Below are 12,123 nucleotides of genomic sequence, written 5' to 3' on the forward strand. Positions count from 1 at the left end.
TTTGGTTTAATCATCCCTTCTTTTTTCCCAGTCTCTTTGTTAAGCAAAATTTCGAACATAAAACCAACTACTCGTATGCTGAAGCTGTGAGCTGTGAAGCCATGACTTCACACGAAACTAATCATGGAAGAATCTCTCTCAATCTAGCTAGGATTAATAGTCTTACCGAAGGTGGTACGTTTTTAGACAAAAACTCAAAAGTTGCTGCTACTGCATGCTAGTCTTCATGAAAACATCCCCATTGGTCGTTCTAAGATCATGACTTGATAATGAAGTGAAGTTTATTATTCATTCAGTATAAATAAGCTACATATAAGTATATCTATAAGAACACCAAATATTAATTTTCCATACAATGAAATATATATTCTGGCAATAAAAGACTCAAGAGTACTGTATTTCCATACAATGAAATCCAGCAATAAAAGAAAGTTGCTGACACAGGATCAAGCAACACAAACTTCGACTGAAACAAATAGAGTTCTAGATATATATGTAACGTCCATAGAAATTCAAACAGCAAAGTGATCCATTTGTCTGTTCCTGATCATAATTCAAGGGCTCTTGGTTGCAGGCGGTGGGGAGAGGAATGGGATGGAAGGAATTGTAGTTGGAATAGTTTGGAAGGAGGGAATGGTTGGAAGCGGTGGCAAGTTGAAATTTGGGATTGATGTTGGGATGGTGGGGAAGCTAGGAAATGAAGGCAGTGTCGGCTTAGGCAGCGATGGTTGAGTAGTGGGCAAAGTTGGCTGCGTTGGCTGTGGCAAGGTTGGTATTGCAGGCAAAGGCGGCAGCGTTGGCCTAGGCAAAGTTGGCACCACCGGCAAGGTTGGTGTGGAGGGTACGCTCGTTTGCAAAAGATGGCGAGCGGCTAAGCTGATGTTCATGCTGGAGAAGCTGAAGACAATGAAGAAAGCTAAGATGAAGCACTTGCGAGAGGGCGCCATCACTGAACGAAATTCACGATGAGGTAGAAAAGCTAGCAGAGAAGCTCTCTTGAGTTTTGATGGTGGAAATGAAGGCTATCATCATCGGGTTTATATAGGCAGATGGATGCCTGAGGGCTGAGGGGTCGTCCGCCATGCATGCATGGTTATGGTTGGGAAAAAAGCAGAAGACGGGCTTTTTGAGTTTTCCCATTGTTAGGTCACCTCCTCACCCATCTTTCATGGAAAAACTATATGAAAAAGTTGACGTACAAGTGTTGTTGTGGTTTATTAATTCAGTTAATTTAATGCAAGTAATCCACGTACAGTAGATTGGCTTTGGTTACCAAGTTTTTTTGTTTAAATGATTAATTTGTCATGAGTTTGGTTAGCTAATCTGATCAGTTCTAACGGCGGTTCTGAACCTAGCTACAACATGCATCTTAAACTCATCTACCGGAGTGCCAGAAAGAACTCCTTCTCCTGGTGATGAACAGTCCTCATAGATCCCATATGCTGGCCAGCGGAGACGAGAGAGAGAGAAAGAGAGAGAAGAAAGAAAAAAATGGAAGAAAGAAAAAAAGAAAGAAGGTAAAAATAAAAAAAAATATTATTTTAATGATATTGGGAAAGGTTTTAGGAAATTCATTATGGTGTGTATTTGGATAAAGAAAAAAAAGTAATTTGGTTCTCTAAATTTAAGAAAAATTGTTGGGTGTCTAGTGGAAATGCTCTGAAGCAATTTTTCTATTGCTTTTTTAAACATTGGTAATGTTATAGTGTGATTGGGTAGCACTTTGGCTTTCCTATCCATTATTTTAACATAAAATATTTTACATCTCTCTCATCTTTTTGCCTTTCATTGGAGACTATGTTGAGATTTTGTAGAAAATGTAAGGATAGATAAGAAACTTGTAGTTTGTAAAAAAAATAATATTTTAATGTTTTAGGAAAAGATAAGGGAAGTTATTGTGTAGTATACTTGGATAACGAAACAAAAAGTAATTTTATTTTCTAAATTTAGAGAAAATGAAAGAAAAGCTTATGAGTACTCTTAAAAATTTATGACAAACCTAATGTGTTCAAGGTTTTGAATGGGTGAAGTACTTCAAACATGCTGAATTTGTTCTCAACATCAATTAATGTATGTACTTATTATATTCTGTAATAACTCGTACATTAATTCTTTATTAAAAACAAATTATGTTTATTAATGTGTTTTTTATTTGAAAAAGTGTTTTGATATAATATAAATGTGAAAATATTTTTAAACATTTTGTGTTTTGAGTTTATTGATAAAAGTTTGTGTTTTGAAAATTGAAAACAAAAAGAAAAAAAAGGAGAATAGTTTAACAAACAAAGCATTTTAACTTAAAATTCTGGCTATCAAGCCATATATCTTGTTACCCTTTCTATCTTGTTGTTTACACTATGTTAATTCATTTTCTTTTTTGGTCAATATAAAGTATTTGGGAACAATAGTGTTGGTTTTACCTAACATTGTATTCAATTTTAAATTGGTATTAGGTAAAATTTTCATTGGTCCTAGTACTCCCTCCCAAATCTATAATGATGATATTGAGCAAATTTGAATATGGTAATCCAAAATGGCAGAAACCTTAAAAAAGGCCTGTGCATTTATGCAATTTGATCATCATCAACATCAAGACCAACAACTCACATAGAATTCTTTCGAAAAAACAAAAAAAACAAAAACAAAAACAAAACAACTCACATAGAATTTGTCAATAATTGTCATGACATGTAACATTAAATACCTTTTAAATGGTTGATTGAAAGAAAAAAAAAATGGAGAAAAATAAAGGGGGTGTTTGGCAACAAACAACCCATTCCTTTTTCTTTTCTTTTCTTTTTTTTAAACAATCAACTTCAAAACATTTTAACATTTTTCACTTTTTATATCATATCAATAATTTTTTATTACTATTCAAATAAATAAATTTACAACAATATAATTTTTTTTTTCACTTTTCTACTCAAATTCTTTCTACTTTATATCACATCAATCACTTCTTACTACTACTCAAAAAAAAAAAAAAAAAAAAAAACTCAACAATCTTTACCAAACACATGTGAAATAATTTCGTTCATTCTCTTGACATTTTGGATCATGATCAATAAATCAACATCAACATCAAGACCAACAACTCACATAGAATATGTAAATAATTGTCATGGCATGACATGTAACATTAAATACCTTTTAAATGGTTGATTTTTTTTTTTTTTAATTTTTAAAAATAAAGAAAAGGAAAATGTGAAATAGTTCCGTTCATCCTTTTGTCAGATTCATATGGACCCTACAGATTCGATAATAATTTTAAAAAGTGGGAGAATAGAAAAAGGATAAAGAAAAGATGTATATATAGCACAATTTGTTTCCATTGAGGACAAAACTTAGAATAATTAATTATGATTTTCAAACGTTGGCAATATGCTTCACACGCTTTGAAAGTCCCTAAAAGTTCCAAACCATAAAAATTTGTCGACAAACTCTTGCCTTTTCACTTGCTCTTTGGTCTTTTATCATAGATTTAATCACATATTATTTCATTTTTTTTTATTTGTTCTTCTAAATCCTTGTCACCATTGGTGCATTAGCAAAAGGTTAATCTAATCAAATCAAACTAATTCCGATTATTCAGTAAGTATTAAGCAAGTTTTTTAAATTGAAAATTCTTGGTTCCCCTTTTAATTTACTTTAATTAGTAATATATATCAAAAGTGGGTAATACATAATTAGAAAAAAAAAAAATTATATAATACATGACTACAAGCAGGGACGGAACTAGGGGCCAGTAGGGGCCATGGCTCCCTTCAATTCCAAAAAAAAAAAAAAAAAATTAGGTAAAAAAAATTATAAGGTCAAAAAAAAAAATTTAGCCTATTGACACTTACCAACAAATTTTTTTGGCTCCTGTTCATAAGAGCTTTTGGTTCCATTCTACAAGCTTTTAAGTGTCCCATTGGTTTGGCGGTTTCAAAATGTGTGCACAGTTTATAAAAAATATTTATTTTAAAATGTAGTTAATGAAAATGTGATTTTTAAAAACGATTTTAAGCCTTTGATAATTTCGCGATTCGGACTTTAAAATCATGCATTTTTAATAATGAATTAATCTCCTTATTTACGTTTTGGAAATGTGAATTTTCCCACGTTGCACCCCCAAAAGGAACAATTTTTGCCATTTTGTTTGGAAAATCGAGGGGCGAAACAAATTCTAAGGATGTTAACCTCTTTTTGGTTTAATCATCTCTTCTTCTTATTCTTCTTTTTTCCCCGTCTGTTTGTTAAGCAAAATTTCGACCATAAAACCAACCACTCATATGCTGAAGCTGTGAGCTGTGAAGCCATGACTTCACACGAAACTAGTCATGGAAGAACCTCTCTCAATCTAGGATTAACAGTCTTACCGAAGGTGGTACGTTTTTGGACAAAAACTCAAAAGTTGCTGCTACTGCATGCTAGTCTTCATGAAAACATCCCCATTGGTCGTTCTAAGATCATGCATGACTTGATAATGAAGTGAAGTTTATTATTCATTCAGTATAAATAAGCTACATATAAGTATATCTATAAGAACACCAGATATTAATTTTCCATACAATGAAATATATATTCTGGCAATAAAAGACTCGAGACTGTATTTCCATACAATGAAATCCAGCAATAAAAGAAAGTTGCTGACACAGGATCAAGCAACACAAACTTCGACTGAAACAAATAGAGTTCTAGATATATATGTAACGTCCATAGAAATTCAAACAGCAAAGTGGTCCATTTGTCTGTTCTTGATCATAATTCAAGGGCTTTTGGTTGCAGGCGGTGGGGAGAGGAGTGGGATGGAAGGAATTGTAGTTGGAATAGTTGGGAAGGAGGGAATGGTTAGAAGCGGTGGCAAGTTGAAATTTGGGATTGATGTTGGGATGGTGGGGAAGCTCGGAAATGGAGGCAGTGTCGGCTTAGGCAGCGATGGTTGAGTGGTGGGCAAAGTTGGCTGCGTTGGCTGTGGCAAGGTTGGTATTGCAGGCAAAGGCGGCAGCGTTGGCCTAGGCAAAGTTGGCACCACCGGCAAGGTTGGTATAGAGGGTACGGTCGTTTGCAAAAGATGGCGAGCGGCTAAGCTGATGTTCATGCTGGAGAAGCTGAAGACAATGAAGAAAGCTAAGATGAAGCACTTGCGAGAGGGCGCCATCACTGAACGAAATTCACGATGAGGTAGAAAAGCTAGCAGAGAAGCTCTCTTGAGTTTTGATGGTGGAAATGAAGGCTATCATCATCGGGTTTATATAGGCAGATGGATGCCTGAGGGCTGAGGGGTCGTCCGCCATGCATGGTTATGGTTGGGAAAAAAGCAGAAGACGGGCTTTTTGAGTTTTCCCGTTGTTAGGTCACCTCCTCACCCATCTTTCATGGAAAAACAATATGAAAAAGTTGACGTACAAGTGTTGTTGTGGTTTATTAATTCAGTTAATTTAATGCAAGTAATCCACGTACAGTAGATTGGCTTTGGTTACCAAGTTTTTTTGTTTAAATGATTAATTTGTCATGAGTTTGGTTAGCTAATCTGATCAGTTCTAACGGCGTTTCTAAACCTGCTAGCTACAACATGCATCTTAAGCTCGATCATCCCCATGAGGTATTTTTTTAAAGAATTGGATCGATATATGTCACCATATGATTTGCAGTTAATAATTAAGCGTTTATATTTATTTATTTTTTATAATGAAGCAAAATTGTCTAGACTGCTTGTAGACCTTGATATATTCCTCCCTTCAAAAAAGACCTTGATATATTCCTCCAAAATGTTATTGGGATTTATAAATTTATCAATAGATAAGCGGTTATTTGTGAATGTATGGTATTAAAAGAGATGACAACATGTTGAATAACTCGGAAGTTTAGCTCTATTTATTAATTTTTTTTTAGGTGATGCTAAAACATTTTTATGTGACATAAATATGAAAGTAACTTTGAGTATTTTGTGTTTTGAAAAGAAAAAAAAGAAAAAAAAAAAAGGTATTATCAAACAAAGCTTACAAACAAACTTCTAATAGTTAAGGATAATAAAAAATCACCTTTGTGTATTTCTAAACCGTCACCAAATCCCTTTGAGTCATCATATTTTTAGTCACCTTCTTCAGAGGCCCCAAAATATATATTTTTATGCCTATCATCCTACTTATATATATATATATATATATGAGAAATGGTAGAACATCTCCTAGTGTTCTCATGAAATGACATAGATGTAATTAAAAAAATTACATCTATGTCCTTTTGGATGGCACAAATGCAATTTTTTAATCAAAAAAATTACATCTATGTCATTTCAGGAGAACACAAGGAGATGCTCTAGCATTCCTCTTTATATATATATTGCACCAATTATATATCTCATGGGTGAGGGGTGACCGCACGCCACCCCCAGCCTATCTGGGGTGGCTTGCAGACCAACTTAAAGCAAAGGGTGGGCTTTGAGCCACCCCAATGGTGCGAGCCACCCTCCTCAAAGGGAGTGGCAGCCACCAGTAGCCACTCCTAAAAACCTTGTATTTTTTTTTTTTAAATAAAAATAAAATTGAAGTTTTTAAGTTTATAATATTTTTTTTTTATTAAACGTGACACTTGTCACATTTTTATTTTATTAGGACTGACGTGGCAACCTAACGATCTCTGTTAAGTTTGTGGGCAAAAACTGACTTCAGCGAGTAATTTGTAATTTTTACCTATCACAAGGATTTTAAAATTATTTTTTATACCACATGTAGTGATTTGTAATTTAGACCAACTACATAGACCAATGCTGCAATTTTTCGAAAAAAATAAATAAAAACTAAAATGTTGAGGGGAAAAAATGATGCTGAAAGAACCGGTCAGGCCGACGACGATGTAAACAAAAAATTGAGGTGGCCATCGCCGACCTCTTTAATCTTGAGGTCATTGAGGTTGTTGCCAACCTTAGAGGAGAGGGAAGGCACAACCTCTATGTACTCAATCAGGGACTTCTTGTCCAGCGGCCTAAACTCTGAGAAAGCCATTGTAAAAGGAAAGTGGGACTGGATAGGGACATTTGATCGCCACCATGCAGGAAAAGAAAAATCTCCGGCGGCAGTACATTGTACCTGGCATTGAGGACTCGACCAGATGGAGGAACATAAATTTGGTCTTTGGTTAAGGCGGGAAGAACCAGATTCTCCATTTAGAAAATGACTTCGGTTACCACCATTGCCTCGCAAAACTCAGAGTACACATCAAATTCGTTCGAAGGAGAATCAAACATAACAAAAGAAATAAGTGCCCAATAATAATAATGTTGCATGATTGCCTCGTCTTGAATATTTAAAAAGAACAATAAATCCTTGATTTAAAAAGAACTATAAACTTTAATTAATAGTTAACACCACTCAAGAAGGGCTTAAAAGCGCGGGCTCGCAATACGGTAGATTTGCAACTACACTTTTAAGACGAGTTGAGCCATAGTCTAACTTAAGCTCCACGGAAAGTTTTAGTTAAATCAAAGGCATTTTCTAGTGAGAGACGCTCCAACTTCTCTCTAGAAATTTCCCTTCTCGTTCGCTGCTGGTGCTCCCTCCATGGGAGGGAAGCTTTAAGCTTCCCTCTCCATCGTTTTCTGCCATCCTCTCCCCCTCCCCACAACCACCCCACAAGCCCACAACCCATACTCAAATAAGTTTGAGAGTTTTCTCTTAAACCCCCAAGCCGGCTTTGCCCCGATTCCTCCCCCGTAGAGCCGGCCTTGCATCGGATTTATCTTTCCCTTTTCCAGCTTTCGTCTTGCTTTCCTCCAACCAGCAGGCTTGTACTCGCCTCTTCATCCACCATGTTTATGGGTTCTTAAGGTTTGGAGTTTGGAATCGTTTTTTGGATTTTAGATCTACACACCTCCATCCTCTCTCTCAAGACATGCTCCTCAGCAATGGGTTCGCTGGAGTTCCTGGAGTCCGCCGGTGGTCTTCCCCTTCTCCTCTGTCGCCTGGAAGATGGCGCATGCTTTCCACGCGCTAGAAAGCTCATGGACTCAACCGGCGCGTGGAGCTTCCAACAGCACCCTCCTCCACTTTCCGCACCAATCCCGGGTGGTTCTGGCCTATTCCGCCGCTTCCCATTGCTGAGAGGCCTTCCCTAGGCGGCGCGTGGTTCTCACGCTCCTCCTGGGATGGCTCCCACACAGCCAGCTCCACCATCTTTGCTGCTGCTGTTTTTGTGTTTGTTTGTTTGTTTTTTTGGGCTTTTTTGTTGTACCCCTCTCCCCCTGTTTACCTCTGTTTTGGTGTTTGGGTCTTTGTGACTCAATGCACTTATGAAATCACCTTCAATGGTGACCCCGGCTTTGTGGCATCCGTGCCTCTAGCCAATGGGCCTGCATCTTCGGAAGCATTGCTCCCGGGTACTTTTATTCATAGTTTATATTTTGGGTTGCCCAAGCCCTTCTGTACTTGTGTTTGTTTATTTTTTGTTGTAATTGTTTCTGATGTATCTAAAAAAAGAAAAAGAAAAAAAAGAAAAAGAAAAAGAAACTTAAGCTCCACAAAAGAAGCCGCCGAACATGGATTAATGGGTATTGGGGGCTTTTTTGAGTTTGGGCCTGAGTTGTTTGATGGGTCAAGGGTCAAGCCTAACGGGATAACTATTCATTGATGTGTGGACGGTGCAGGAGTACAACATTTATAAGAAAATTGAAAATAATATAAACTCCTAAAATTAACCGCAACCAAATATGTAAAGCAATAAAGAGATAGACACAGATATTTGGTTACGAAGTAAAAACTCTTTGCACCAAAGAGAAAAACCACTCTGGGGCAGCCAAACCCAATAAATCAACTATTAGAAGAAATAGCTAGTTATAAGATATTCGTACTCACAATACCTTTGCAATAGTCATACTTTGAATTCTAACAAATACCTATACTTGAGCGTCTCTCTTCCAAACTCGTCTGGAGAGTTTCTTCAATTGATCTCTTAACTAGAGCTTATCTCTAGTTAGACTTCAAACGGTTGAACGGTTACTCTAAGAGAGATACATAAAACGTTTATGTTTAATAAACCTTCTCTTAACAAAATGGAATTCTACTCAGGAATTTTTAAAGAAATTAACAATGCCTAGAAGTCTTTTTAAATAGGCTTTAGAAATTCTAATTCTGCTTAAATTCGGATTTCTACTTGGCGGCGTCTAGACAGGACTTTGAGCGTCTGGACGAGTAACATTAAACCCAATGTTTTGCTGAAAGGCGTCCAGATGGCTTGACTTAACATCCGGACAATTGCAAGGAAAAGCTTCTCCGTTCGCAGTCTTCACTTTTGCATCCGGACATCCTTGCAAACGGGTGTTCTCGGTGGTTCGCGTCCGCTGGGCCGTCCTTACAGGTTGTGAACAGGAGCTCTCTGTGGTTCATGTCCGCTGGGCCGTCAGGACAGGTATCGAACATTGACTTTCTGTAACTTGCGTCCAGATGCTGCTTCTGGCCATCTAGATGGTCTATAAGGAAAACCAACTTATTTGAGATGTAAAATCTTCAGGATTTATTCTATCCTTCTTTGGAAGATGCATTGCCTTGTTCAACCATTTCCTTTCTTGATCAATTGCCTTGTTAATGCCCTTTTATTCTTGATTAAATATTCTGCAATATAATCTTCTGGAATTACGGTCTCCCTGATAAGACAGTATTTTTGTCGACAGAATGTAGCCAATAAAATAAACCAACAAAAATAAAGACCCTCCTAGCATTTAATCGATATCAGGAAGAATAATTAATACACTTTAATTGTTCATCAATGAGGAAAAGAATGAGAGGTTAAGGGAGAGAGGATGTGACCCACTAGTTGCAAAATATGAACAACTATTTCCCGGTGCAGAGGCCAGTGACTACCTCCCCTCTTTTTGGTATGGCAATCCTTTAGGTACTGCTTCAAATATTTTTGGTTAAACTATTCGAACAATTGTTTTATGTATTCTTTTTGAATGAGAATATTGGGCATGTGCTATTAATGAAGGTGATTCCTCATTTTGAAGAAAAAAGTCCATCTTCTATTGAAGTGGCCTTCCCTTATATACAAGGTTTCAGCCCGATGTTTCACAACAATTTTGTGGGATCGAATGATGTTACTTGCCAACCTAAGACATTGGCCTATGTAAGGGGTAGGTGGAGAAAAGACTCGGGCGCTGATCTTTCTTCCTAAAATGTATATCTTCGTCGACGGGTATTTGGACCCTATCCGAGCATTAATGGTTGAAAAAACTTGAGGGGGGAGATTAACCGTGTTTTAACTTGGGGATTAGTTTGATACTTAGTCATGCTCACTTTTGCCGTCAGTCATTGTATCAAGCCACACAGCATCACTCACCATGTACAATCCAGCAGTTGTCGATCACATCCTTACCTGCCTAAGCACAAGATCCATATTTCCTTTGTTGGGTAACACATGTGATATCATAAGAAACTGTCAATCTAATAATAGTTTAGCGAATCAGTGCCATGTTTTCCTTATTTTTATATCTATTTGAGTGTGAGGTTGTCACCCTGTCAATATTTTCATTGAAGCGCTTCTTATCTATTTAGGAAGGTAATCGTGTGATAACATTAAATGTTGAATGGGCTTTTGTAGCCTTTAGCTTTCGTGCTTCAACTTGCATGGACTTGCCCATTCTTGTCTTTCTACCTGCTAGGTCCTTTTTATGTGTCGGACCGGAATGGGTTTCCTTGATTTGTCAAGAGCTTGCCAAATTAGCCCATATTGTTGGGCTTCTTCCTTGTCAATTGGGAGGGGCATCCTTGGTCCCTTCATATTGGGTACGAACTCGATTCCTTTGTCTCCTTAAATTGACGTAGTTGTCTTTGGGCTCCCAAACTGGGCCACCTAACTTGCCCCTTGTTATGAGAAATCAAGGATCCGTTTTATCATTTGTCAAGTGACTACTCGCCCAGTGGTACATGTTTGTTTGCCCTGTTCCGGTTGTTTGCCATTTACTGTCGACTAGGGGTACATGGTTGTATACTGACCATTGCCCAATGCAGTCTAACCTATCTTGTGATACATGGTTCGTTTCTAATCTGGGGCACATAAGCAATTGCCCGGTGTGATTCAATCAGGTCAATTGATAAATATAATTTGGAGTTTATGGCCAATTACTCGATAAAGTTGGGTTACATAACAAGTTGCCCAATATAATTTGGGTTATATGACATGCAATTGTAATCTGGGGTGCATGACCGAATGCTAGTCAATTACTCAATCTAGCTAGAATGGGGCACGTGGCTGCATGCTTGATCAATTGACCGCTATAATTTTTTTTGGGGTACATGATCATACACTAATTAATTGCTTGATCAAAGTACAGTACCATATACTGATCAATTGTTTAGTCATTGTACATTTTTGGGGTATATGATCATGTACTGATCAATTGACCTATTGTCGTGAACTATCGCCGGTCTAGGCCCCCCGTGAACCCAATTCACGAGCTTCTAGTTACAATTTGACAGCTATGTTCATGGGTAATTGATGATTAATTGCACCTTAGTCAACTTCTCCGATTCAGTCCCTGTCTTTCATGGGACTACAACATTCAACGATTTTCTGGCTGTTCAACAATGTCCACATATATTGTGATTTGTTCAGCATTTACTGCGTAGCAATATCTTTTAATAATTCGCGTTATCGAGGGGTTGTTTTGATTTTTCCTTGGAGAAGATCGTATGCCATATATAGAAGGTTAACAGAGATCAGGCTAAATTTGACGTTAAGTGAGTTTTTGGCTGGGGAGATGACTGATCGAGGTGGTTGAATTAATGTAGCCTTCTAGATCTCATTTAATAGATTGGAATCCTGTGTATTAAATTGAAATAGGACAAAACACTAAAAACTAAATTTGATTTTTGCCTTGTTTTTAATACTTAATTAACATGTTTCTGCCCTAAGAAAAAAATTACAACTTGAATAATAAGAGAGAACGAAGTAAATTAAACTATATATATATAAAAGAACACCAAGTAACAATAAGAGATTGTATCTCCATACAATGAAATCCAGCAATAAAAGAAGTTGCTGACAGTACAGGTCAAGCAAACACTACTTCAACTAAAATAAATAAGGCTTAGATAAAATGTATAAAGTCCATAAGAAATTCAAACAGCAAAGTGATCCATTTATGCC

The 12,123-nt window shown here is 36.9% G+C and overlaps 1 protein-coding gene across 1 annotated transcript; it reads left to right on the plus strand.

The window, feature by feature from the left end:
- Positions 1 to 534: 534 nt before the first annotated feature.
- LOC133881277 (uncharacterized) lies at positions 535 to 4,928 on the plus strand (the record flags this gene model as incomplete). Its single annotated transcript, XM_062320205.1, has 3 exons — positions 535 to 727; positions 782 to 841; positions 4,537 to 4,928. Coding segments are annotated over 3 exons (645 nt in total), but the record flags the coding sequence as incomplete, so codon positions are not given.
- Positions 4,929 to 12,123: the final 7,195 nt, after the last annotated feature.

The sequence above is a fragment of the Alnus glutinosa genome, chromosome 11 (assembly GCF_958979055.1).
Source record: "Alnus glutinosa chromosome 11, dhAlnGlut1.1, whole genome shotgun sequence".
Taxonomy (NCBI): domain Eukaryota; kingdom Viridiplantae; phylum Streptophyta; class Magnoliopsida; order Fagales; family Betulaceae; genus Alnus; species Alnus glutinosa.